Consider the following 24,004-nt stretch of genomic DNA (forward strand, 5'->3'; position numbering starts at 1 on the left):
CAAATTAAACCCAGAAAATAAAAGAAATAAAGTTTCTTTCATCATTTTTCTCTTTTATAGGTTCTACTATAGTCTATATTAGTTTTAATCGTCTGTACTTTAGATCTAGAATTTTATCTAAACATCTTTTAGTATTGTGTACAAAGTCCAGGCTATATTAGTATAGTTATAAATAAAGTCTACAGATAACAAGCTGTATCTAGTGTAGTATTAAGTCAATCAGTAAGTTACTATCAAATTGAAGATATGAAAATGAAAATGATTAGTACAAAAATAGTATGTAATACCACAGTAAAACTTATGCCTAGGGGATACTGTCGAAATGTCGACACGAGGTGATAACACTTAATACTGATTGCTTGTCAACCATGAGAAGAGTGTATTTCTTACATTGTCATAATGCGCCCAATAAAGGGGGAAAAAAGAGGCTTACCATAGTAAGATAGAGAGATAGAGAGAGAGATCACCATTTTTTTCATCCCTCTTAAAATGTCCATGAGATTTTGTTAATTAAAAGCTAGTTTAATGATGCCAATTTTGGTTACTAATTATTGCATTTTAAATTAAAAGTAAAAACGAATGATTTTCTTAAATGACCTAAATAATAAAACCTTTGTTTATGTATAAAGTATATCCTGTCAAGTAATATTTGAAATACCTTCTTTTACCTGCCCTCGTGTGGCTTCGAATGAAGATTCTATGTAGCCAAGGAAACAATAAAGTAGGAAATTAATAAGATCGCCTATAATATAAGTTTTTCATTGATTAGGGATTATGTGATGTATTCAACGGTAAAAAGCAAAAACATTTTCTTTATTTCGTGAGTCTTGTTTAATAAAAATGGCACAGGCGCGGGTTTAAAATAATACAAAGTACTTAAAACAAAATATTTAATGGCATGAACTAAAACACTGTACGAAAACACTACGCCGTCTCCTGGCGTTCCACTAAGCATGTTAAAAGTAACACGTTACAAACTCGATAAGATTCTAATCAATTTCATTTCTTTACCTAAATATTTACATTTGCTGTAATAGCAGCTGCATCTTACACGCTACACAATCACCATTTGGAAAACGAACAGATCCCATTTTTATTATTATCAAATTATATATATCAAAAACACTACTGCCGACCGACATGTAGGCTCGAAATCACAATAAGAAACATGATTCTGCGCTAGTACTGATGCAGACGTCTATTGAGTAGTGACTAATGTTTTGTGGCCTTATTATGATAGTACTATGACGGTACTATAGTATGATAGTACCATGTTGTTCTGCTTAGTTCCTGCACAATCATACACCATTTAAATTTTTAATTACAATATGAGCAAGTTTTTTCAAGAAAAGATTGTATTGTAACTGCAGTATTCATAATAATTTCTAAAAGTGTGCCGTTTATAAAATTTACAACCATTCAAACATTAAAAAAATCTATAAATACATGAGGAAATTGAAAATATTCTGCGTTATTTATTAGATACAAGACGATCATAGTAGCACATTTATCTTAGTTTAAATAAATTTTGAATAAGTACCGATTTATAAATTTGCACATATGAATAAAAATGTTAGGTATGCAGACAATATAGTGTTTATCTACGCCGATATAGACATTTACGTTTAAGCGATTTATTTAGTAGATAGATCTAATCTAAATCATCAGCCTCGGGGGAAGCTCTTGGAGCCAGTTTCGGTGTAGCAACATCGTCAATGCTCGCGGGGGGCGGATCGTTAACCGATAGATCATTTCGTCTGCGGTCTAATGACGAGCTGTCACCTTTAGCGATTGTGATACTGGCTTTATCATCGCTAGCGCCACCAGCTAACACTTTTCGAGTGTCACACGTAGCAGAATTACTACCGCTTACCATCTTGACTTCACATTGCTTAGTAGTAATTTGTTCTATTTTGAGACCATCCGCACCATGTGAGTTTACAGTGGCGCTTTTATCAGAATGCGTAATAAGCACTGTATCGTCGTTAGACGAGGCTGGAGGATTGTTTGCGGTTTCAGCACCGGTGTCAGTGCCTGTCGCAGCTGTTTCGTTTGATGTGTTTCCTGAAGAAACAACCTCACCGGTATGAGTAGTATTAGTCTGCGCGGTGGTAACCGATGGCGATGTCTGTGTTGTCGATTGGGTGGTATTTTGAACGGTTTGAGTTGTCGACTGAGTTGTAGGCGGCGTAGCTTGCGTGGCAGTACCAGGGGCGTCGTGATAAGCAGCGCCACTGGCTAATGCCGCGATCCCTGCAAATCCCATTATACCACCCATTCCGTGGTGGGATCGCAGCAGTAGTTGCTGTAGCTGCGCTTGTTGTAGTATGACAGGCAGCTCGTAGTGATGAAAGAAGTACAACATGGAATGCTGTGGACAAAAAACATGTTACTAAAATAATGACAATTTTAATTTATAACAAAACTCTAAAATAAATTTTATAAAAATTAAGCTGTAAGTACATAATGTTATGTCATCGCATAATATTATATTATTATTATGGTCTAGTGATTAGAGAAACTGCAACACCTTATTAACCACGTCGATAGTACACAGCAAAACTTTTGTAGACAAATAAATGGACAATTCGTGACGGTACTGCCGCCTTGTCTTTATTTATTTATTTCTGGGTCAAAGTTTCCCTTCATGGCTGTAGACGTAAGTTTTAATTAAGAAACTTGCAACCGCTCCCACTCAACTTTTATTTAAAATTGTATTTTCTAATCCCCAGGTTTCATTTTTTTTGCAAAGAAAAGTATAATGGGTTGACACCGAGGACAAATTAAGACACCTTCTTGAATTATTACCCTTAAAGCGCTATATAATAATCAATTCGTTTTTGTTGGCAGATTTTATAATTAATAGTAATTAACATCTCTTGATAATGTCCACGTTTATTTTTTTTTAAATATTGTTTCTAGAAGTTTAAAATTCCTGTCGAAGCATTATTTTCTTTATACTAGCCGTATTGTCGGAAAATAGACGCAAATTGGTGTAAGTTAAGTGTTTTCATTCATACCATTATTTATTCATCATACATACAATAAACTTCTGTACCAACAAAGAGAACATCATAAAAGTATTAAAATACTACATTGGTCTCTGCAAGCTACTTCACTTTTCAACAACTTTACTATTACTGATCACTGCTTTTTTAAGGTACTTAACCATATATATATAGGTCACCAAAAAGACCTTGTGAAACTTGAAGAATTTTCATGTCTTCGACAATTGTCAGACATAAATTTATTAAAAAAATATTTCACAGTAAAAATATGTTTGTACTAAGATTTGACTTCAAATTTTTATAACTGATTATAAAACAATAAATACTTTGTCGTAGAAGAATGGATCTACTTTTACAGATATACGACAGAAAATTTACCTCCAAGAATCGTAACTTTGTAACGTGAATCTAATTAAAATTCTTCACCAAAGACAAAATTACGCACCGTGCGGGTTATTAACAACACGTGGTATTATGTCTCATCAGTGATCCTTTTTCAATTTTGTGCAGCGGTAGTGGGCTGAGACTTGTGATAGTAGGTGGCGGATTCAATTACAGGGATACAATTTTTTATAATTCACACTTTATGCATTAATTATATAGGATTGCCATTGGTCACAAACAAATTGCCAAAGGTTGGCCAGAAGCTTCCTCTGCGCCTGATCATCATACTCCGCATTTTTGGGAATGGCGTTTCTTGCAGTAGGCTAGTCTATGAGCTAAAACGACGACAATGATCCTTTTTTACCCAGTTCGAAACTATAATTTGACATAACATATATTTCTGTATGTGCAAATAAACTGATTTCTTTATTACCCTTAGAAGAAACAAATTATTTTCAATTGGTATTTAAGGTATTTTTATATTCAAAAAGTCATAAATACAAAAATCGGTGGTTCTGGACCATTTTAAAAACACCTTTATGATATTTTAAGCATGGTCATAAAGGAAAAGTCTCGTAATGTTACATTTTTTTTTTTAATTTAAAAAGACGAAACTAAGAACTATAATAATGAAACTGTGTTTTAAGTGAAAAAAATAACTAGTGATAAATTAGCAGTGACATGTATTCCGACTTCTTTTCTTTTTAAAATTAAATTTATTAAATTGGCGACCGTAAAGCCCTTTGAAATATTTTATCAGAAAAAATATTCAAAACACTCAAAGATCGCAGCGTTTGATGCGCAAAGACGTTGCAAAATTCAAACAGTAATGTAGTTATTAAATATAAAATGCGAACAAAAAATATCAAATATTTTTAAAAATAGAAGATAATTTTCCTAAAAAATCCTTTACTTGTAATACTACGTGATGTTATTTTGTATCTTCACCCTAAGAAAGTGTTATTACATTAAAAGAGTTACGCTAAACAATCTAAAAAATTCGCGTGTACATATTAATTTTAGATACTTTTAAATGGAAGTAATTCGAACAAAAATATTTTATAATCTTAATTGCAGATATACGTATTTCTAAACACCCATTACGTATGGAAGTAAATCTCTTAGAATGTTTACTTTAAGTTCAGCCATCGTTTACTAGAGATATGTTCGTTTACCACAAATCGCAGTGTTTTCATAATGGCCTACAAGCTTGTTGATTTAGGACCTCGTAGAAGTAGTCAAACTGCCAAGTACACCTCAGGACCTATTTATTATTCATGTTATTTAGATGTACGTACTCTTAACTCATATTCTTTAGATGTACTCGTAACACTACAGTTTTTTTGATGTTTGAAGCACATTAATCTCGTTTCAAAGATATAAACAACACAGTATGGAACCATACTAACACTTAAAAACAGAAAACAGAATACTGATGTTAAAAACAGAAGGTTTCATGAAGGCTTGCACATAATCTTAACAAATTGTCACACTAAAACAGAAAGTGAGATTTCTGACGATACGTGACGATACGTCAGATATGTGTATATATACACTACAAACAATAAAATAAAATTTAACGATCTTCAATTACTTATATTGATATAAAATTAAAAATTTAACAAAAAATAACTAAAACACGTGAGAAAATTAACAAATAATAGGGAACAAGATCAAATAATAGTTTTATCTAAGTGACCGACCATCTTTCGCTTAAATGATTTCAGTACAAATTTTAAGCATTCTATTAATTAACTTCTGAAAATAATATTCATCTAACTTGTTCCATTTACTGCCATAAATGTTTCGAGCTAATAGAAGAACAATTTTCACTCTCCTATCGAGTTCATCCCAGACAGGTTGTATTGGAGACAACTCAGGTGACTGCGATGGCTATGTCATGATTTTTAAAACCTTCTTTCATCTGTTTTTTTCGTACAAAAGTTTTGTCACAGTTTGAACAAATGCTTAGGATCGTTGTCTTGTTGAAATATAAATTCAGGACTAATTAGATTTAGTTCACAGGGTACGACAGTGTCACGAAGAATTTTCAAATTATCTTCTTTGTTTAGTTTTCTGGTTATCCTTACAAGATTTCCGGGTTTATTGTTCCCGAAACATGCCCAAACCATCAAACTACCACCACCATGTTACAGTGTTGGCACTGTACTCGCTTTGGAAGCTTTTTGTTCTTTTAATCAGCATACAAACCCACCTCTATTGGATCCGAAAATCTGAAATTTCGATTCACCACTCCATAGGACATTTTCCCATTGATCTTTAGTCCAATTTTTGTGTGTCTTTGCTCATTCTATTCTATTTTTCTTGTGTCGAACTGTTAATTTGGGCTTCTTAGCGGCAGCACATCTTCTTAGACCCGCAGCTAAAAGTCGTCGCTTAACTGTACTGATATGAGCGTTTCTCGCATACTATTCACTGTTGCAGTAATTTGTGGCGCTGTTAAGCGTTTCCGTTTAGACAGAACTCTGATGAAGTTATCCTCTTAAGTAGTTGTTGTCTTAGGTTTGCCTGTCATTTTTCTGTCTACGTTTGTCTCAGTTTTTTGTTTTCTTGCAAGTGTAGTGAACACCTTTGAAAGAAATTCTAGCCCTTGCTGCAATTTGACGTTCACTGTATCCTCAAAGAAGCATACAAATAGCACTTCGCTGTTCAAGCATGTTTTGCTTGCGTTTTGCCATTTTCAAAAGTAATAATAAGGGAAAAGTCGTAGTTTATAATTTTCGAACACAGATAATGTTAATGTCACAACTAACACGTGCAGTACTTAAACACGACTAAACTGGACCATAAAAAGTTAAATATAAAAAATAACACCGACAGCAACATAACAAACCATAAAAGATTGCAACCGCATTCTTAAGTCGTAAAACACTTGTTTTGTCAACATCTCAGAAATTAGTTAAATATGTTTAAGAAGAGCCGACGATCCCTTTGTTAATATGTATTATATGTATCATATGTAATATGTGTTATATGTATATATACATACATATATATATATATATATATATATATATGCCGTCGGTCCACCGAGTGAAGTTTATTCACGCCGCGTCTACCGACTCATGGTTGCCACTGGAGAACTTTTCGATCCCAACGGTCATCGGTTGCACGAACGATGTACCTCGGCCCACTGCCACTTCAGACGAGCTACCCATTGAGCCACGTCAGTGATCTCGTTTCTTCTGAGAATCTCTCTTATTTCTGATCCTGATCGATGGAACAATTACATAATACCCTAAGTATTGATTTAAAAGTATAGGTTAATAACCAAGATTCGAACCCTACGTTCTGCTGAACGGGACGGGAGCGCGGTGTCAGCCGTCAATGGTATGCGGGCCGCGTCGCCGCCGGGCCCGAACGGGAGCCGTCCTCATGAAATATGATTTTTATTAATAAGTTGACACGCTCGATGATTATAAGATAAGCCCCCGCTTTGCATTCCAGAGGCCCGTCTTGTTTTTCGACTTCGCCCTTCTCGCGTAATTCGCCACCTACCCCACGCCACCCCTCCGCCCCTGACCCCTGCCTACGGGCGTAATTCCTCCTACACGGGGTATACTAAATTAATACAACAAGAGTGTTATCATTATTATATTATGGGCTTTAGTTTAAACTGCTGACGAATACTTTGTAAGAGAGTCGCGCACAAACATCAAAGCCAAAACGTTTACTTTTCCTTACATTGAAACTATTTTTAATTTGCATTACAACTTGAGACGAAAAATAACATAAACATTGTTTGTAATAGTAAAATAAAAGATGTTTCCCGATTACATTTTTAACAAACATTCACAATTTTTTTTTAATATTCTAATACTTTGTATTAGTTTTACAAATAAAATCCATGAAATAGTATAATTTAGATTAGTAGCAGAAAATGTACACTGTAATTTATTTTTTATTTATTCCTAAATGGGTTCATATAGAAAGTAGCTACGTACTCGTATACCACTTCTCTCCATCTAGCTATGCTTAAAGTGTCCGATACTAAAATTTTTTTAAAGTTAAAATTATTGCTAAAATTAACTCTAGAAACACCCATTCTGACTGTCGCTACTTTGATTGCTAAAGTAAGAAAAACCGAGGCATCTACAGAGAAATATTCGTAGGAAAATGTAGACAGTAAAATAAAATTGTCAAAACCATAAAACAAGAACGTAAAAGCCACGGTCCGTTCGCAAACAGCAGTATATGGACAGAGGTTCTCGCAGCGTGTTATTAACATCCGTATTCGCGGCACCCGGAAATAGAACCGGAACACTCAATCTGAAAGAGGTTAAGCTCGTAATAAATTTTACACGGACTGAGAACAATACAGTACATTGTACTTTACACAATGTATTTTTTATCGATTTTAATTATGAGTGGCGAAATCACTCACGGTTCCCTACCTTCTTGCGGTGCAAGGGGAGAGAGGAGGTCCTTATCATCTTTCGAGTGGCCTGGTGACCTACGGTAGGTAACCCAAAAAGAAACTTATATAATTCGAGGTATAGACTATCAGCTACTCCGTGTCGGCTCGGTTAGGTAACTTTAGATGAAAGCGAAGGGTTTACATATGGAAGGATCTAATACGCGTTCACAAGCGCGGTAGACCCTCAGAGGAAGAGTCAGAATTGCAATGCGCCGCCCATGCTAGTCTTCGCGACTGAGATGCGGCGACTTCTTGGTTGTAGGGAGATCTTCTTCCATGGATTGGCGGTTGATGAGCCGGAGAAACCAGTACCATGCTTTGGTAACAAAAGGCCCTAAAATACAACACGCCATGTGATGTTGCAAAGTTTTCCTAGCGAGAAGGGATGGAAATCGCTCCAAGACGGAGCAGCTAGTTGCGTAGTAAAGTTTAAAACGTGTTCAATAATCGTCTTCCCTTATGGCGATGACAACAGGACATCGTGAAGATTTTTGCAGAGCAGTTCAGTATAGAATCTGTCTTTGCTCCCCCGCAAAGTTGAACATTGTTGCATAATAGCCTGTCTCATTTAACGAGAGCATCATTTTTTCCCTGCAGTTCACATCTTAATTTTTGTTGCTAATTCTTCTAAAGTTCACATGACTAGTTTCACCTGCGACTATATCAAATGCAACATTTAAGAACTAACGTTGAATTTCAATATTTCACGGTACCAATCAGTGCAAACGCGTTTTTGAGCGACGTTAAATATATACCACTACCTATGATGAAAAAGTAAGGTGAAATTGTCATTTAAAACTACCGAGCATTACGAAGCCTGATAATTATTTTTTTTACGTTGGTAGGACTGTCTATGATATTTGTTAATCGTCTGTTTGTCAAAAGTTGAAATATCATTAGGCTCAACCCAAACCATTTTGAAGGATGTTTTGTGTTTCAAACGCGTCAAGTCTCGATTGGTGTCAAAATCGCTCATTTTTTTGATAGAGAGCGTCAAAAACTGGACTCATATCGTTCAACAACCACCGAATTGACCTGATTACATGATAACTGATTTGGCTCCGTGCGACTTTTGGCTATTCACTAAGTTAAAAAAGCCAATACGAGTACGCCGTTTTGATGCCATTGAAGCGATAAAAACTGAATCCAAGAAGTCCTGAAGAAAAAAGACTGGAAAAAATGCATTTTACCGGAAGACTGTTAACTTGTAAGGGATAAAAATAATTTCGAAGAATAATGAAAGAATTTATATTTTATAAACAAATTCAACATTCTGTTCACGTTGTTTATGTATTCAGTAATTTTCTTTCGTCTAAACAATCATGCAAAATATTTTTCATTTGGCTCATACCAATCAAGGCTTGCTATATCAAAAACATGCTCTAATATAGAACTCCGTTCATATCATTGATATAATAACAATACAAAATTAAAGTAATACGAAATGCAGATAACTTTTAATTACTAGCAAACATAGGATTTGCAAAACGAGAGTTCATTAAAGCTATAAATAATAAACAGAAATAGCATACTCGCCATTTTATCAAATTTGCTATGTGTGAGCTAGTTTTAACCACAAAGCTTTTTGCATATATATCCCATCTACATTTTATAGTTAGGAGAATAAACTACATAATGATCAGATGATATTTGAAATGTATAATGTTAATTAAAGTTCATGCAGAACGCCATGAGAATATCTGCTACTTATCAACATGCCATCAACGAAAGAAATAGCTTTGGATCCTGGTGAACATTGTACTTAAACATAAAATTTTGCTTTATTTTAATGGCACCTTTATTGAAGTCTATGCTTAGAAGTCAATGATATTTTTAGATGGTCAATACGGCAAACGATTTTTTTAGATATTGATTTAATTTTTTTGTCGGAAAAATAATTGTATAAAGACCAGCTAATGGTAGAAAAAACAAATATTAAAAGAACTATATTATGGCGTAACCTTCAACATGTTACGTTTTTTAGCGTATTTTTTTTTGATTTACTTGTTACATTTTTTCATCACGCATTCCAGAATCCGGAGTGTCGCTCATGCCTTGCAAGACTCACGAAACAGCTGGGTAGCTATGATAAACTCGCGAAGTCAAGTCGATGGATTTACAACAATTCATAATACTTTAATACAATTTAGCTTAGTTTCTTGGATACCTATTTACATGCAATTTGAACTTGCCCCTAGAAATATAACATTGAGAGCATAATATCAAAAATGTTGTGGTCATAATATTTAAACGCTCTTTAATAGAATAAGAGAAGAGAAATTTTAAGACGCGTCTGTCGCCTGACACAACCTAAGGCATTCTGAAGGGAATAAAACAGGAATAAAAAATGCCATAACACACTGCATGCGTTTCGAATATCACATTCGTTTTTTTTTATGGAAGACAAAATTAATAACTCTCGCAAAGCGGTTGAAAGCTAATAACGTTCAAAAACCGTTTATCTACGAACCGGACGTGAGGTGCAAAGGACACCGCCCGCGGGGAGAACCGGGTGTATTAAAGTGCCACTGATAAAACCAACCAGCGAGTAGTGAATTCACCCAAAACATTTTACTACAAGCCCATGATTCTGTTATAATATTACTGTTGATTAATATTTCATAAACGGAAAAAATACCTTTTGCCTAGTTCCAAAGTTATTGCCATAGAACACATATTTGAACAGGTATTCTGTTCAAATACGAGGACCGTAGTAGACCAAACGATATTTTAAATTAACTTTAATATCAAGCCAGTACAATTACACAGCCAATTATTCTTTTCATTCTATACGTAAATTGTTACAGATTTATACGTTTAAGTCCATTAAAATACAAATACCGCGCCCGCATATTAATTACATTTTAAAATAATATTAAAAAGTAACCATAATAGTGTAGTAGTATACATGATGATTGGTTATAGCTGTGAAAAAGCTTTAAAATTGTGCTTATAGCTCATTTGCTATCAATTAAGGTATGGAATGTATTATCTCAAAAAAAAAATACTTCAGGAATTAAAAAAGACGTAATGATAACATAGTAAGAGAAAGTGTTTTCGAAATTCGGAATACTACATACCAATATTAATTACTGTTTATTCGTACAGACTTTGAATTACTAGAAGTCTGAGAGATTGCGACATCTTTGATTTAATTTATTATTATTTATTATACACGCTAGAAAATATACACTTTTATAATTGTTAACAAAAAAGTACAATGGGCAGTCTTATACACGAGGCAATTTCTTCCAGACAACCATAGTATGAAAACGTTAGAAGTATAAATAACATATGTACATGTCCAATAATAACATGAAGTCGATATGAAGTACGTTGCAGTGTGATGTCTTTAGCTGGCTTATAGTTCTATATTTCTTTAAAACGGAAGAGTTATTTATCGAAGATTTTATAAAAATTGAAAAAAACCTAAAAGAGATAATATAAACGAAAAATTCAATATACTTTTGAATTATGTTCATCTTGATTATTTGTTAGTAAATTGGTAACAAGCCCCTAAATAGTGGCAATAAGTATCAACTATGAAGTAAAAATTCTTAAACTCATTATTTGTCAAACGCACGTATTAATGTTATAAAAAACATGTCGGTGCGAATTATCTGATTTAAAAGAAACGCATTTAAAGTATGTGTGTCTCGTATTTGACAGTAATGAAATATAAGCTAATATATCGCTTCCCAAACATTAACCAATACAACAGCAAAAGGTTTGCAGTTTCTTACGCTATTTTCACATCTTTTACTACTATATATATTATATATTAAGCTAGGGCGGCGGCACACGGTAATCGTTACGGTATATTCGTTATATTTATATAAAAACTGTTTTATTTCATTAACTACGCAATACATCATTAAACAGGTGGTAATAATAAAATAAGACGGATTTAATGAATAAGGAAAAATATTGTTGTATATACTTACTTGTATGAAGAGCCACGATGTTACCAGGGCCAAACTGCTGTACTGTCCGTTAAACCGGTAGTGATAGGCATAGAACGAGAAGTGGTACAGGTAGAAAAATCTGCGAACAATGAAAAAATAACATAAAATATAACAAACAAGGCATCACCCTTATACTATTAAACAAAAATGTAATAGTCGTCTTCAAAAATTGATTGATATTTTTTCAGACAACCATTGCAAAAGCTCTCTTTGATTATTTGATCGAAGTTTGATGAGTATTACCGCAAATTATACTAATAATTAAAGTATTTTAAAACATTCTAGAAATACGAAAATAATGAATTTGAATTTGGCAGTAGTGCAGAGTACATTCTTGTTAGTGTTTGCAATATCCTTCTGAAGCGAAAAGCAACAAGTATCCTCACCCGGCGGGTGGAACTCGTTAAAGCCCTATTGGAGAAAATCACTTCACTTCTTTGCGTATGTGATCGTACGTTCCAAAACATTCTTATTGTGTTTGAACAAAGAGAAGTTATCATAAAGTTGGAAACAATATATTTTTAGTGTCTTAATTATTTTATTAATTTTTAGAAAGGGCAATTATGAAAAATATGTATTAATGTACAGGGTTATTACTTATAAGTGTAAAAACTCATAGAAATTTTATACACACATTATTGTACAGCTCATTTGCTGTTAATGTACGTTACACCCTGTCCAAAGTTCAATGGATTCAGAATTAATAAATATAACAATGTAGTAAGAAAAAGCATTAATAAAATTCATATGACTACATATTAATACTAATTAATGTTTACTATCTTTCCTTGACCGGACTCTGTACTTCCAGGAATTATTGGCCTGTCACATTTCAAAACAGAAAATATAACAAATTTCAGAGTTATCATCACTTTATGTCGGAAATAGTTGTAAAGGCTTTGAAGGTTTTTGTTGACAAATGAACTATACATTCACACCTTAAAAGCTTTTACACTTATAATCATTTAACTTGTATGCGTATGCAGACTGCCTACTCAAATAAAAAATGCAATAATCGCAAACAGTTCGCAAAGAATATAATAGTGAATAAAGTAGCCCTGAATTATAACTTAAGGTCGGTAGAATTAGCAGAATAGAATAGGTTTGTCAATAGGAAGCAGACAGAGCCAATCGCATATCGCGTTTATATTTCGTCCTTTTAACCATTAGGTTCGTTATCTCCTTATTTCGATGGATAAATTCTCAATGCACGGGTAGCAAACGAACCCTTGAAAAGGGGATATGTCACCTCGTTATCTGAAAAGGTTCCGATTTTATTTGAAATCGATATTCGCCGAGGAATACAATTTTTCTTCAGTTGTGGTAAGTAGTAAGGTATTCTTACGCGAGTTGTTTTTCGTTGATGTTCTATGACAAGCCTAGAAACAATCAGGTAACATTGATAGAAATGTATATATTGACTCAAAAAAAAAACTATAGTTCCCGGACCTTTATTCCGCGAACTCATTTCGATGGAGCTGTATAACACCAAACAGTTAACAGCGCTCACATCATTGCATCAAATTCATCAAAAAAAATACTTTGAATACAATTTAGAGCCACTTAATATACTTTATCAACATAAATAAGTAATCGAAAAAAGTAGCAGCAAGTATGTGCAAAAGTAGCTTTGGAATATTTCAAAAAGAAATGTCAAGGAAACGATTCTTGAAACTAACCGTAAGCGGTTTTACAAGCTTACCAACTTTGAGATCAAACGGCTAAATCTTGCCTTCGCACTAAACAACAGTTTAAGAGGACATAAGTGACTCTCTCCTAATATTATTGAGCCGAAAACTATCCCTCACCTAAAAGTATAAATCATGTAGCGACGGATATACACGGCACTCTATAACATGAAAATTGCATTTTTTGGAATTATTGTCCTGATATAGTCAACTTAGTATACTAATAATAAAGTATTAATAAAACATATACATACTATTTAGTGTAGTTTACCAGTAACAAGATAGCAGCTCCACGACTACGTGGTACATTGTGCATTGGAAGAAAGAATACTATATGAAAAGTAACAAGGCCCTATATCTTTGAGTTGAAATCTGTATGTTTGAGTTGATTTGAAAAGTATCGTAATAACGTACGAAGTGCAATTTTAAGCAAAGTGATACATATTTATTTATTGTAAAATGTGCCATTTTCGTTGGAGTTTCATTTTAGCTGGCATTGAAATGGCTTCTACACATATAGTCTACAAATTAAGTTTATAGTTCTCCTAACCATGTTTCAATCACTGAAAGATTACATAATATGATTTTAAAATAAAACATTAAGTTTATCATTACTTTTCAAACTGGTAAAAGAAATATAAATTAAAAAGCAGAATCGCTTGTTCCTGAGAGAGTAGAAAATATCAAAATTTAACTGTCTATTTACAATTTTCCTTATTACATCAAAATTATACAGAAGCCAGATAGAAGAGACGAAAACGAATCTCGATCCACTAACTCAGTGCGAAATCACTTTTCTCTTGGCCTTTGATCTCTACTGCGCCAAAGGAATATTATTCAGTAAAAACATGCAAATTCGATAAAGTATAACACAATATTATCAAGAGCAGCTGAGCATTACCAATATAGGTTGACCTGACGAGCGCGCAAAGTGATTCATGCGCTACATCTTCAGTTTTGAAATTGCAAACTCAGTTTCTTTAAGAAATCACCGAAGCGATTTTCTTTTTATTAAGTACACAGAATGTAATGAGTTAAATAAAATGGTCTTAAATCAAAATGAAGATAGTTCGCTAAGTGGTTGTAAAAACATTACTATCTTGTACAGGTAGTATTGTAATATTGATATGATATGATATTCTCAAACATAAATGTTTATAAATTTGACTGTAAAAATCTGCGCTCGCTTATCCAATTTAGATTCGTAAAAATTAACATAAAACGTACACATAGTGATATTTTTACATAGCAAATCATGACTAATTTTATTCAATTTTATAATACTTGTAAAGACATCTTTACGTCTTGTAGAGACATCTTTACATATGGGCGTTAAAGTCTTGTTATAGATAACAGTTTCTAATGTAAGTTTTAATATACAGATAATTGATAAATACGTATTCGATATCAAGATTAGGCCACAAATTCCATCGTACACAATGGTACGTAAAAAAATCTAAATCTAAAAAACACGCTGCAATCGAATAGTACCACATGAATCCGCAACGGAAATGAAATTCCGCGCATTCTTTTACGTTAACGCCGGCATAGCCAACCAATTCAAATAAAAATAATCACCAGACAATAATTCCAATCTCTATGTATCGTCACGAGAATTCAACTAAGTTGAAATTAACCACGGGAATAAAATTTAAACGCTATTTAAAAGAAACTACATTAATGTAATCATCAGCTGTGTAAACATTTATGCCTTTTGTACATGTCACGATTAGTTAACTTCAATTAAAGATTTTTCAAATGAATTGACTGTCCACATTACTTAAGATAATAAAAAATTAAGACAACTTTTCGATAGAAGACTTACTTAATTTCTAAGATTAAATTTGTTAATACTCATTGTCTACCACATTCTTCCAACTAAATTTAAATATCATGAAACTCAGGATTGTCAAGAGGTCGAAGTTAGTGGTGTTACTAATCGATACAAGAACTTACGATTGACTTCGACAATTGCGGTTAATTTGTAGCAGTTTACTGCGGTTAGACGGGATCTCGATATAGATTAGGAGAAAGTATTCAAAAGACTGCTTTATCGCACTGTTTTGTAGACCAGTAAAGGTTGTTGTGAGAATACTGACATACTGTTTTACACTAGACAGATCATAGATTTATGAACAATAATTCTCTCGAAAAGATGAATATTATTAATAATATTACGATTTATTGAAAAAGTTACATGAAAAAGTAACATGCACATACTCGCGGACTAGACATGGGCAGCGGCAGCGGTTCGTATCACCGATGTTTATTTGCAAAATAAGACGTGTGTCGACGGTGTTATTAAATTCCCGTCTTTTTTCCCTAATCTCGTTGTCGACACGCCCCGCGGGTCCTCATCGGAAATGGCATTATTTTCCGGACGAGGCACCCCGGAGCGGACAACGGATATACTCCGCTAACATCCAACCACCCCTCAAAATCTTTTAAAAGAGAAATAATAAATATACTTTCGTAGAGTTACGGTTTTTTTACAAGGCTTATTTTTCAATAACATTGTAACAACAAATGTTAACAATTATTCACACTGTGGATCGTATATAAATACTGAATGTTTGGTTTATGTTTATACACTACAGAGTATTGAGGCGAAGAGCAATTTTGAAAAATAACACTGGAATTAACAGATTACAAAATACATGAACACTACACCAACTACGCGTTACTATGAAGATTTTTTCTCTATTGTTCTGTGACCATTGCAGCTAAACAAATGGCAAGATTTTACAATTACACTCATGTATTTTCTTATGATTTCTTTAAAATCATTCATTACGTTATTATATTAAAAAAATAAGTCTGATACGCGTATATACACTACTTACATATTTATTTAAAACATTTATTTATCTGATTACTAATTAGCTACATAATTAAATCTTATTATGAAAACGATAAACAAAATCCGAAGTTAATTACTTGGTAACGAAAGGAAACACCGATATCCGTAACTAAAAGGGTCATATTGTGTTCATTGATGGGCTTTGTTCAACTTCTCGAAAATTGCTGTCGTTATTTCCCATAGTTAGTGTCAAATTATATTCGAGCATCAAATAAAAATTGCTTGAAGTAAAGAGTATCACTACTTCTCATGGCGACTAATAAGACAATAAACTCCACCGTGTTGATGCTAATTGGACAGGAAGAGACAACATCAGACCCTAAAACAGTCAACGCTGATCATCGAACGGCGGTCAAGTAACCCAACAACATCCTCAAACCTTAGGAGTTAATTGTCTATAAGTCAGAGAGTGGATCTAAACCTCCAAGAAACATTTGTGGAGGCGACGGCTCTCAGTAAGGAGGGTTACGACGCGAGAACAAAATAACTAGTAAATTCACCAAATTAACTGTCCATATCTTCTAAAAAATTAAGCGGTTTTGTAAATGTTCTGGATATTTGTATTAAGTAACAAACAACGTAAACGTTTAATAAATGAAAAAAATATATCTAAAAAGTTAAACGTATGAATAGAAAGCATCTGCATTTTTCACACAGGATATTTGTCGCCGGGCATATCACACTGTATGGAAAGTCGAGTCCGCCACCTGCGAAGGATTATAAGCGACGGTTCGCCATTGTCCCGCAACTTAATACTAGTTACTCAAAACTTGCGCCTTCGCCTGGTGTGTCTCATTTTTATATTTCGCCTTTATTTCTTATTTTTCCAAAAAAAAAAAGCAGGCTGTGACTTACTATAATAACTCACGATTAACCTCAATTTGTCGCCAAAATTAATTAGTATTACCGTATGGTACCGTATAGTAGTAGCGCTTCAAATTGTGAGTGCGGATTTTGTTTTTTTAAATTAGATTATAAAGGTAATCGTGAAGTGAAGAATGAAATATTTAAATTTGAAATCCGAATTCTGCCACCGGATACCCTATTGATGTTAGTGATAGAAGAATGGTAAAAAATACAATATTTAGAGCTCTTTCTAAATAAATTGAATGCTCTTCTTTTTTTTTTTTGATTGACGTTTCAAAACCGATAAAGGATGATGTAGTTTTAGAATAAAAACTTCTTAGAAAGGTGTGAAAGTAGCAAAACAAAAATTGCATAGAACGCACAACAATATCACTTTGTCTTGTAATAGCAAAATAACATATATAACTAAAATCAAAACTTTAATATTGCGTGTCGTATGTACCAGAGCATATTTTTCGCTCAAGTATAATGTTATGTTGTTGATGCATTGCTTTCTTTGTTCCAGTTTGCCACTAAAGTGCTCTTCCGAGCGGAGTATTGTTATTTCTCGGAGGAGAGTTGAAATATTATGGCGGTGTGGTTTCTAAGAAGTCTCGTGCACGAATATGATCTTTAGAGCGCACTGAAAAGGGAAGAGAATGTCCACTTAGGCTTTGTTTTCGATATCAGTGTGAACGTACACAGTAAAAATGAGTACTAGTGCTTGAAAATAAGAATACATTTTGGGTGTCGTATCGTGACGCAGGTGTTCATAATCTCGCAGCAGCAGCGAGTGTGAATCTCGCTTGTACCGCGTCGCATATATCTTGTCTCACTGGCGCGAGCTCAAACCCCTAAAGTTTTGAAAAATAAATCTTATTCGAACTACTTACTAAGTTCGTCAACTCTCAATATTATAATAATAAAAAATAATTACACGGATCACACAACACGTCTTTAGTACAATAAGTGAAACGCTATATCGTCTAGAGGACAATTAATCACTAAAAAACTATGAACGTTTATCTGTATATAGACATCGGGAAATTCAAACATAAAGCAGTCGCCGTGGTCAATGCATTTTTTCTAACAAACAGGAAATTCGGGTCAGGGGACTGCATTTAGCCCGCGCCTAAGGATAGCCTAGTCTTTGTTCAGTAATCAGTTTCCAACCTACTCTTCGTTTCTCCTGCTAGATGCCACATTGTTACATAATGTCGACGCAGACACTATTAATGTAATACTGAGCAAATGATACAAACTAGTCAAACCACAGTCAAGGTCAATGGAAGTCACTGGATTCGGGAAGCGCATTACCAGTCATCGTGGTGGTAATTGGGGGTGATCTATGCCTAGCAGTTGGCGTCTATCGGCTGACATATAGATGATACAAACTATCCCACTTACCAAAAACGAGAAATCTATTATACAAATTATAAGAAGATGAAACATTGTGCAGCGTAAAATCATGATGATAAAATTCCCGCCGTTATCCACATTAATATATATAAAGACAACGAATTTATCTAATATGCCTAATTTTTCTTATACTACCACCTTAAATAATTGATATATTTACATTATTTATACTATAATCTATAAAATAAAACACATTGCGTGTAAATACACATCAGACAGGAGTCAAAAGACCATTGAATATGGCAGTCCATTAAGTTCTCAGTGTCAAACACAATGGTGCACAATGAAGACGAAGGATAAATGAAGTCTTCTTGGTTCAGGTAAGATGATATCCTTTATAAATGGATAACAAATATTTTTCATACAAGATTTACTTTATTAAGATATGGCAGACTCTAGATACAATACACCACGAGTATATAATAACCAAACGCCCCATTCTTGATAATACTAATAGTTAAGAAAACACGTAAATAAATTTTTCGTAAGTAAAAATAAACGTGTTTTTACTTTTTGAATAAAGGTTTCTTGAACTATTTTTATACCGTTACACATTATAGAATAGAATATTAAAGAATATATGATGAATATATATATGAATTAAGAGAAATAAATGACGTACCGCGCTCTAACACTAGAAATAACATCTAATATTAACCGATATCACAGTTTGCTTGACTGCTTGCTGGGGTGCGGGTCTATCGCGGTGTGAAGCCGTACGCATGTCTCCATGCTCCCTTCTAAAACAACGCAACAACTTCGAAATTTTCACGAACTTCTCTTCGCTTTGGCTTCAGGTTCATTTCAACTCACGTTCACATTTAGGCTTTGAAGTAAACATAATACACATTTCCCTCTAAAGTTCGTTTTTGTAAACATGATTACTAATTTCGACAAAATCAAATCACAAGTCTAATAAATGGGGAATGTTAGATAAGATTGACATCCTTCTCAATGGACTGTTGATCCAACCCTAGGCACGACCCCGTTATTAGTAAGTTAACCCAATTTGTGGCATATTGTTTGTGCGAACAGCTTAATAACAGAGTTGAGAGCATCGTCATGGCTACTCCCGAACCGCGTGACCGAGCGGGGATTGAATTACCTCTAATGCACGTTTGATTCACATTTATTTATACAAATACGACATGATTTAAAAAAAATATCAAAAACTAATTGATTGTAATGTTATTAAATAGGTTTTGTAATCGGGCCTTTTTTGGATAGCATTCTGAATTGAATTGTTTTAACTATTTAGTATGTCATTACTAAACTCTTTTTCATATTTGAAAGACTTTATCTCCAATAAGGATACCGTTTAGTACCTAATAAGGTTTATCGTTTCATTGTAGGGGACTTTGTTTATTTACTAATATAACACAATTTCAAAAATACACTCATTGTACATGTAGTGCAGTGTTTTAAAAAGATAGGTAGCTTATTTTTTATAATTAACTAATCAAACAAATCATTTATTTCGTGAAACACATGTCAAATATGGTGATAACAAAAGAGAACATATAGTCCAAATGGGTTCTGGCCAGCGAAAAAATTTTATGTAGGTAGTTGTAAAAAATAATGTTAATTATTTGTTCAAATTTAAATTTATAGTCACTATAGTCATTATAATAAAATTAAAAAATAATAATAATACAAAACCAAAAATAAGAATTTATCATTTAAAAATTCACTGTCTCTCCTAAAATTCTGTTTCGCCTTTGTAGAAGTGCTATTATACATAGTTTTTTATTACATGTAAAAATGAGGAGTCGGCATTGTTTTGGTTTGTCGGCGCTCGTTTGCAATTGCGTACTTGGTTGCAGGTGCGTGTGTGGACGATCTTCATTAGTTTGTTAGTTCTTGTAATGCGTGTGGGGTTAATGTAAACCTAATGGTGAATGGTTACTTTGTGATATCTTTTTTGCTCGACGACTGTAAGATGTATTATTGTTAAAGTCCAGCTTGGTTTTATTATTGGTTTTCTGGACAGTTCTACTTAAAGTAGATTTACAGACGATCATCGCGTGTTTAATTTTATTTTAATTAACAAGAATAGACTTTTTTGAAAACGAAATTTTCTATCTCCTTTTCAGCTGACATAAGTTTTGATTCTAGGTCGGTAGTAATGTTTTTATATCAGTATGACAGTTTTGTATGATCACTATACAGAACAATTGAGTATACTTGTAAAAGCTTTAATGGGTTAAATGTAGAGCTACTTTGTCAGCAAAAAGCTTTGAAGCCATTGAATTTCCAATCTTCCTATAGAAAGTGATGACTCTGAAATATGTCATTTAAATTATTATTATTTCGCTTGGAATGTGACGAAGCACTAATTCAGTTTGTAAACAAAAATTAATTTTAATATGTATCAATTTGAATTTTGAAAATGCACCGCTGCTTTTTAGATAGTATGTACAATACACTAATTAAGAAAAGGACCAATATTTAGCCACTTCTGCACATGCAGTGGTAGTCGTGCAATAAAGTGCACCGTCTGCCGCATACGCATTTATCAGCGGGCTGGCGGGCGGTGCACTTTACTGCACGATTACCACTGCATGTGCGGAAGTGGCTAAATATTGGTCCTTTTCTTACTTAGGATGGACTTCCGCGAGGTAACACCTGATTCCATTAAATAATACACTAATTAACAGCAAAAAAGCTATACTTTCACCCCTTTTAAAATTATATATCTGTAGTGAATTGCATTACATAAAATTATGACTACAAAAGAATTTTGTTCATTTGGCCAATATGTGTGAACTTTATTCATAATATCGATAACAGAAAATGTTAGAAAACGCCCGGAAATTGGGGGCAACGCGGCAGGGAGGCGGATGTCACGGAAAAATTGCTACTTCCGCAATGATACAGGACTGTACAAGATATTATTACAAACTACAGTGAGGTTCTCCAGCTTTGTTTACTAGCTGAATTTAATATCACAGATCATTTCAACGAAAAAAAATGTTAATACTGTATGATATTAAATTTTGACTACACTTTCGGACAAGTAGTAATTATTATAGGCGTAACGTTCACGTGAGAACTTTCCGTATTGCTGGCCACTGTGGCTACAATGTTTTTTAGTTTGAAATCATTCTTGCGCGTTAGAATGCAAAATCAAACGCCGATTTGAATTCGGACACCGTCAGTCATATCATTGCATTCGGGTCGAAATATTAAATTGTCAGTAAATACGTCATACATGCAACCTCGGTTACTCCTATTATTTTCCTTACTATTAAGAAAGAATAGATACTTTTTGGGTGACAATTCACTTTTACCCGCGATACGTTTATATTGGTGACCTCAACATTAATAAGGAAATCGCCTCCATCCGCTAATGCTTATATTGGTGGCCCTAACGTGATATAATTAAATTGTATGTTATAATTAAAGCATGCAATAAAGACCGAACGCAAACAAGACTGAATTGTTCCTTATTTGATATGTTTTCAATCGCAGACGGCTTGTCAGCGTGCCAATTTCGCGGCATTCACAGCAAATTACGTATTAAAGCGAGTGGAAGCGCAAACAAAACGGCTGTGCTCGTGACGTGAATTGAGCTCCGCGACAGGTGTGGACGGAGAGACATCGCCTAGTGCGGCTCGCAGCCAGTGAAGGCAAGTTTTGGCCGACATCAGACACGCACTGTACGTACTATTGCTACAACTAAACCGACTAAACATTTATTTTCAAAGTATTACATTAATCCTAAGAAAAAGTAAATGATTATATTTTCCCAATTAAAAACAATAATTGGGTCATTCAACAATTTTTTTACTGAATGTTTTTTAAATAATCCTTTCCGAGGATAAAAAAAACATTCGCAATGGATGAAAACAAAGATTAATTAGGTTTGAAAACATTTCAATGTGCTCAGCTTCGACAAAAACGACTTCTAAAATAGATTCTTATAAATGAATTTCCTGGTAATTACTGGCAACCTGTTAAATTTAAAATAACTTCTCAAGACGTCTGAGTGCTTTTGAAAATAGCAACAAAAGAGTGGGCTTAAATATCCTGATATTATGTGAGTTGGCAGTCAGTAATACCTATCTAATGTTATATAATGTAATTAGAGCAGAGGTAGCCCAGCGGTAGAGAACTAAAACTTGCGATCGTAGGTCGCGGTTTCGATCCCCTGCATAAAACCTTAAATAATTTACACTTTCAGTATTAATTATATACGATTGCCACTTCTCACAAACAAGATACCAGAGGATAGGCAGCAGTGTCTTATATCTATTCTATATACCACGCAGCGATTGCCAACCCGTCCGGCAAGCGTGGCGGTTATAATATATTCCTTCATTGATATCTTTGAGGGAGGCCTACGCCTTGCAGTAGTCGTCTGTGTGGCTTAAATGACGACGATAATATAACTAATATGTTGATTTTCCCATTAACAATATCGGGAAATGTACTTTTTTATTATGTTAGACTTATGTTAAAAAAGTAACGATTATGGTTAGTATTCAGTCGACAAAATGACACTTTATGCGGTACTACTTCGGTACGGTGCTTGTTGGCCACAAAACCATACCCACAGCCAAGGGCCGACTATAGTCGTCAACCAAGAAATTTTAAAGTATCTATGCAATTACAGTTTATTGTAATAATATTAGGTGAACGTAATGCGGCATATACCGCTTGTAATATAAAACACTGTCATCACAAATTTGTAATGAGCAAGACGGACTCAGTGCCGCTGTGCGAAGCATCGCGCGGCAGAAGTGCCGGCTGTGCGTATTCTTCTGTGGCCATCTACTATAGTCGACGCTTGCGCCGAAGTGGTTAAATATTTTAGTTGAAATATTCCTAGTGTTTTAGGTTATCTTATCAAGATCCTAATCATCATCATATTCAAGACGCGCACTGCAAGGCAGGTTCTGCGATGCCTGCATCTAGCTTTCGCCGACCTTGTCTGCGACTCTATCAAGGGGAGGCCTAACCAAACCGCGACTACCGTTATTAAGATAACCACAACAAATGGTACACAATATCAACTATTCTAAAATTTCCATTAGAAAAACATCACTATGCACAACAGTAACAAGTATCACTTTCCCATAGTTGTTTCATTAGTTTATTATAAAAAGTGAAATGAAATAAAAATAAGCATCCAAAGTGCGAGAAAATTCAATAGCGCCTGCTGGTGAAGTCAAGGATGGGTTCTACCAGAGCAGACCGGAAGGTAGCGTTATTGCTTTACTAGAACATAACACGTTTTAAACGCGTCTACTCTCAAGACAGGATCAAGTTGCTCAACTCTATGTTCCGTTTTGAATCTGTTCAGACATAAAATTCATTCCCTTTACACTAGAGAAGACAAAAGTAAGTCAGGAAAATTTAAATATTTATTACGAATTGTGATATACAGGATGATT

General features: G+C 34.0%; 1 protein-coding gene across 1 annotated transcript in view; it reads right to left on the bottom strand.

Moving 5' to 3' along the window:
* Positions 1–876: 876 nt before the first annotated feature.
* LOC137921344 (membralin-like) overlaps positions 877–24,004 on the bottom strand; it is a 92,871-nt gene continuing 69,743 nt past the window's right edge. Inside the window, exons 10-11 of the mRNA XM_068764051.1 lie at positions 11,775–11,874; positions 877–2,371 (exon numbers count right to left, since the gene is read on the bottom strand). Of these exons, the coding sequence (XP_068620152.1) occupies positions 1,652–2,371; positions 11,775–11,874 (820 nt within the window). The 3' untranslated portion in view covers positions 877–1,651. The remainder of the gene's footprint in view (positions 2,372–11,774; positions 11,875–24,004) is intronic.

The sequence above is a fragment of the Battus philenor genome, unplaced genomic scaffold, assembly GCF_028537555.1.
Source record: "Battus philenor isolate CCGP_79_NKW_IND1 unplaced genomic scaffold, ilBatPhil1.0.hap1 SCAF_19, whole genome shotgun sequence".
In the NCBI taxonomy this organism is placed as follows: Eukaryota; Metazoa; Arthropoda; class Insecta; order Lepidoptera; family Papilionidae; genus Battus; species Battus philenor.